Consider the following 6,000-nt stretch of genomic DNA (forward strand, 5'->3'; position numbering starts at 1 on the left):
TTCTGCTGTACAGCAGAGTGAATCAGTTTATATATATATATATATATATATATTCATTTTTAGATTGTATTCCCATTTAAGTCATTACAGAGTATTATAGCAGGTTCTTAATAGTTACCTATTTTATATACAGTTAATACTTTATTATTATTATTTTTTACAATATTGTATTGGTTTTGCCACACATCAACATGAATCCATTATGGGTGTACATGTGTTCCCAATCCCAAACCCTCCTCCCACCTCCCCCCAACACCATCCCTCCAGGTCATCCCAGTGCACCAGCCCCAAGCATCCTGCACCCTGCATTGAACCTAGACTGGCCATTCATTTCTTATATAATATTATACATGTTTCAGTGCCATTCTCCCAAATCATCTCACCCTCTCCCTCTCCCACAGAGTCCAAAAGACTGTTCTATACATGTGTCTCTTTTGCTGTCTCGCATACAGGGTTATCATTATCATCTTTCTAAATTCCATATATATGCGTTAGTATCAGTTAATACTTTTAATATTGAATATATGTAGCCTCTGGAACAGATTGTAGAATGACTGTGATTCAGTTTTTCATTTGCATTTCATCTTGAAAGTTTTTTTGTGATATGAAAGTCAAGTTTACATATTATGTTAAGTATCTGTAAGCCTCTGGAGGACTAAGCTGATAGCTCTTTTTTTACTGTTGTATCTCTGAAAGTGAAAGTGAAATCGCTCAGTCATGTCCAACTCTTTGCGACCCTGTGGACTGTAGCATACCAAGCTCCTTCGTCCATAGGATTCTCCTAGTCTTCAATAAATAAATGTTGAATGTTTATCTAAATGGGGTCCCAAGGTTCTAAATCCTTTGAGGAGAAAAGGTCACTTCTGCTTTTAAAATTAGCTGTATATAGCTGTGATAGTTATCTGAAATAACTTTTTTCCCCTTTTCTGACTGAATTTCTCAATGGGAGCTATAGGAGTGGATCAGTCTTTTCTTTCTTTTTTTTTTTTTTTTAAATATTATAAGGAATTTTCTTACCAGTTTATATTATAAGGAATTTTCTGTCAGTACAGTAGTTAGGACTCTGTGCTTCCACTGCCAGGGACATGGGTTTAATCCCTGATCAGGAACTAAGATCCTACAAGTCTCATGGCTTGGCCAAAAAAAAAAAAAAATTATATTGCCAAAGTATATTTTTATAATTTTGGCAGCAATTTATAGTAGTATCTTCATTGGTATTTATAAGGAGACAGGTTAATTGACATATAATTTGTATACCATAAAATTCTCCTGTTTAAAATGTATAGTTTAATGATTTTTAGTATTCATTTAACTTCAAGAGATTGTAGAGAAGAAGAAATATCTGATTTTGACACTGATTTGCAAAATGTATGAGTGGCTGCTCTGTTGTGGATAAGGGAAGGCGTAGAGTTAGGAAAAACATGAAGTGGTCCTTATCTTTGATGAATTATAAACCAGAATCTATCCAGTGCCACTATGCATGCATTCTGAGCTAGCTTTGAATAAACACAAAAAACTAACATAAAAAGACATACTTTACCTTCACTGTTACATATGCTTACACGTTTAGTTATGTATATGTTTCCTGAGGGCAGGACTTATCTCCATCCATATCTTCATGCATCTAGCAACCCAGGCAGTATTCTGTAGGAATTTGTTAAATTGACCCAAGTGAATTCAGTGTGAAAGAATGTTCTGATGTCATGCTCATTGATACTTTCAGGTACAGTAACAGCTGCCAATGCCAGCACACTGAATGATGGAGCAGCTGCTGTGGTTCTCATGACTGCAGATGCAGCTAAGAGGCTCAATGTTAAACCACTGGCAAGAATAGCAGGTAGAAAAACTCTTCTTGATACTGAGATTCTTTCTCAGTAATATATAGAAGTTGGCGATTTTTAATATGTAAGTCTTACTCTGTGACATAATTTAGTACACATTTTAATTGAGATAGAGTCTCCTTTAATAGTTTCATTATGATTTGATTTATATAAGAGGAAGTTTTCAAAAATCTTTTCCTTCTGGATGATGTGTGGGAGAGTACAAGGTACATGTTTTTCTCTGGCATTGTCAGTTAAAATAAAAAGAATATGAGCTTAGGAGTATGAAAAATGTAATAGTACTGGCATTTATTATTAACTATGTGGTCTCAGCATTTCCTCAGTCTCTTTAAGCATATTTGTAGCTATAACGTCTGCCTTGCCTTCATAAGGAGTTAAACAGATACCGTTTTGTTTATATCTTAACCTCAGCAAAATAAGTGTGTTGTAGGGCCTGTTCTATGCATTGTAGGATTTTTAACAGCATCTAGTATGCAGCATCTTCTGTGCACTAGATACTACAATAAGTGGCATTCTACCTGTTGTAAGAACCAAAAATATCTCTAGATAATGCCAATTCCCTCTAACTTCCTGTGTGTGAAAATCAATGGCTTAGATGATTGGTATAACTTTATGAAGTACAGAATCTTAGAAAAGGCACAAACACATTTAAATATTTTACAAAGATTAGGAAACTTGAATTTTTGCATATTATATAAGTTGTTAGATATAGCTTTGGGTACTTGTAAAAAAGATTTTAATGACCTTTTTTTTTATATATAAAGCATTTGCTGATGCTGCTGTAGAACCTATTGATTTTCCAATTGCACCTGCATATGCTGTTCCTAAGGTGAGAACAAAATAATAGATCATATCTCATTCTGCCAATTTCTGGTTTTGCCTATACCAAGGTTGCATGTTTTAGATTTTAAATGTTATTCATCTGCCAGAGCATAGCAGTAGCTTAGTTTCAATTCTCACTCCTGAAAACAACAAGGATAACAACAAAAGTAAAAGAGCAACACACAAACTTCATCTTCAGTGGAGCAGATGAAACTGTATAATTGAACTCCTTGTGCTGAACTCACACACCAAGAATGGTAACCACAAAGTGGGAAGTTGGTATGGCAGAGAAAGGGGAATGTTGAGAGTCCAGGGTTCTAGAATTCAAAGCAGATATTCATTATTTAGAAGGAGCAGTCTTCTAAGAGGGGAACTGCTGGTAGCTGGTGTTAGAGTAAAACTAAAGATGGCAAGAACTCTACTCCAAATTGTCAGTTTGAGTCTTTGTGGGAAGTTACTAAGGGGTCACATGAAAAGACAGAGTGTTGTATTGGTTTAGGGGATAAGGGATTGTAGAAGACTGCAGCAAATATTCCTTTTCAGAAGTAGAAGGCCACACCCTGAGAGAGAACTTCTGGGGGTAACATCCAGATTTAAAGAAAAAAACACCAGAGGGGAATAGGATAGCAAAGGATAAGGAACAACAGGGAGTGATGATGCTCTGTCCAGAGGTGGCAGACCTCAGAAAACAACACAGTTATACAGCTTCTGAAAGTGAATGCATCACACTGGAAAGGAGGGGTGATAAATATTTCTCAGCTAGATTCTGAGAGTGAAAAAAGTGGCTACACTTAGGTACATGTTTTATCTCATGTTGTTGAAACTAGGGGAAGCTGTTTGAGCTCTACAGCTTAAAAACTACCTGAGCCTGCTGTTAGAAGAAAGCAAGGAGGAGGGAAAGTTTCATGTTAATTTTTTTGTTGCTCATAACAAAAAAAGTTCTAAAGATAAAGGGCTCTAGCAATATTTTATAAAGATAAAAGCATAAAGATAACATCTGCAATAGCTGAGGAACTATCAGAACAAGAAATATAATAAGATTTTAAATAAATCATTCACAATGAAGACACAATAGCCCTGAATAACAGTGCCCCCAAGTAACCCAATGGCACCTTTTATAAGGCAGAAACTCTAGGGGATGCAATGAAAAATTATTAGAGATTAATGTAACTTTTTGACAGATAAGGGCTTCACAGGTGGTGCAGTGGTAAAGAATCCTCCTGCCAGTTCAGGAGACACAAGAGTCATAGGTTTGATCCCTGGGTTGGGAAGATCCCCTGGAGTAGGAAATGGCAACACATTCCAGTTTTCCTGCCTGGAGAGTCCCATGGACAGAGGAGTCTGGTGGGCTACAGTCCATGGGTTCACAGAGTTGGACACGACTGAGTGACTGAGCATATACACACACACACAATACACCTTTTTCTTTGACAGATAAAGAACCTAGAACTAAGGAACATATAATCAGTAAAGTAGATCTTAAGAGTATATGTCAAGTATGTACCCCCAAATAAAGACTATGTGTTCTTTTCCATGGAATGTTCAAGATCCATGGAGTGGTTAAGAAAATCGTTTTTTCAAAATAGAAATATGAACAAACAAAGATGAGAAATGAAGGAATTTCCTGGTGACCCAGTGGTCAGATTCCACACTTCTACTGCTGGGAGCAGGGGAGACACAAACGAAAATTGCAGAATTTTGAGAAGATAAAGTAAGTTTTGACTTAATTATCTGAACATAATCTTTATTTTTTTAAAATATAGGTTCTTAAAGATGCAGGTTTGAAAAAAGAAGATATTACTATGTGGGAAGTAAATGAAGCCTTTAGTCTGGTCGTACTAGCAAACATTAAAATGCTAGAGATTGATCCCCAAAAAGTGAATATCAATGGAGGAGCTGTTTCTCTTGGACATCCAATTGGGTAGGTAAAATCATAAAGAAAAAGAAAGCTAGGTTAATGGCTATCTTTGTATTTCTCTCTAAATTTAAACTGCTTCATGATAACGCCTGTTACTCTTGGTTTACCATTTTTTCTTCCTACCCATCTTTCATAAGCCAAATACCATTTCTGATAGGATCCCCTATGAACACAGAGATCTGTTACACCTGTTGCTTGAAAACTAATGTTGTTTTATGCTGAAGAAGATAATTTAAGATTCAAGACTATGTTTGGGCTTTTGTGGGGCTTCCCTGGCTGTCCAGAGTTTAAGACTCCGCACTTCCACTGCCGTGGGTAGGGCTCAATCCCTGATTGGGAAACCAAGCTCCCACATGCTGCTCAGAGTGGCAAAAAAAGCTGTAACCATTCTTGAAACAAGTCTCCCAAGTTAAAGTAGTTATATTCAGGTATAAGTCATGGCTAATTTGGTTATTCACACAGTCTATAAACCATTAAAGTACCAAAATGCTTTCTTAATCCTAGGATGTCTGGAGCCAGAATTGTCGTCCATTTGGCTCATGCGTTGAAGCAAGGAGAATATGGTCTTGCCAGTATTTGCAACGGAGGAGGAGGTGCTTCTGCCATGCTGATCCAAAAGCTGTAGACGACTTCTGTTGTCTAAGGCGACAACCCTATGTAGCTAGAAAGGGCTGCTGTAATCAGGGTGACTTCTGTCAAAATAATCGGGTCTGCCTGTATCAGAACAATTTATTTAAATATTGATTATTTTCAACTCTTTAAAAAAAATAAGGTAAAAAGATCAAATCCCCAAACCTTTTGAGATTATTGAAGGTTTTTCTTCTTCTTTACATTTTTTATAATGTTGAACAGATTTTTATTATAAAGCTATATTATTTGAAATACCATTGTGCGTGATTATGTTAGTAACTTATAAGTAGAAGCTTCCATGTTAGAGAATAAATCTCAATTTACATTTCTGAGGATTGTTAAAGATTAAGTGAATATTACCTGTCACTAATTTAGATTGAATAGACTCTTCAAAGTGAGAGTAGTTATTCTGTGCAAACTAGGAATGTCTTATGTTATTAGTCAAGAAGCCAAAGACATTGTGTGTAGTGTTGCTAGAAATAAGAGGAACCCATGTGCTCAGGTCTGAGGTGGGTACAATTTCTCATAAGCTCATCATTCAGCATTTGTTGGGGGTGAGGTTAGGGATTTTGTTTTCATTACTGCAGCAGCACAGAGAGTGGGAAAGAAGGTGGAAACTAAACTGCTCAACTGAATGGATTTATGAAGGGACGAGATTGTCATATTCAGTACGCTACAATGCCTGTTTTTAAGCAGAAAAAAAAAAAATGCAGCATAAGTATCCTGAGTTGCATCTTATGTAGAAAAAAGAAACACATTGTAGGCAGGGTCTATGCACACCAACCTCAG

The 6,000-nt window shown here is 36.4% G+C and overlaps 1 protein-coding gene across 1 annotated transcript in view; it reads left to right on the plus strand.

Moving 5' to 3' along the window:
* ACAT1 (acetyl-CoA acetyltransferase 1) overlaps window positions 1-5,463 on the plus strand; it is a 31,008-nt gene extending 25,545 nt beyond the window's left edge. The window contains exons 9-12 of the mRNA XM_027979167.3: window positions 1,724-1,837; window positions 2,606-2,670; window positions 4,427-4,584; window positions 5,086-5,463. Coding sequence (XP_027834968.1) covers window positions 1,724-1,837; window positions 2,606-2,670; window positions 4,427-4,584; window positions 5,086-5,206 — 458 coding nt within the window. The 3' untranslated portion in view covers window positions 5,207-5,463. The remainder of the gene's footprint in view (window positions 1-1,723; window positions 1,838-2,605; window positions 2,671-4,426; window positions 4,585-5,085) is intronic.
* Window positions 5,464-6,000: the final 537 nt, after the last annotated feature.

The sequence above is a fragment of the Ovis aries genome, chromosome 15 (assembly GCF_016772045.2).
Source record: "Ovis aries strain OAR_USU_Benz2616 breed Rambouillet chromosome 15, ARS-UI_Ramb_v3.0, whole genome shotgun sequence".
Classification (NCBI taxonomy): Eukaryota; Metazoa; Chordata; class Mammalia; order Artiodactyla; family Bovidae; genus Ovis; species Ovis aries.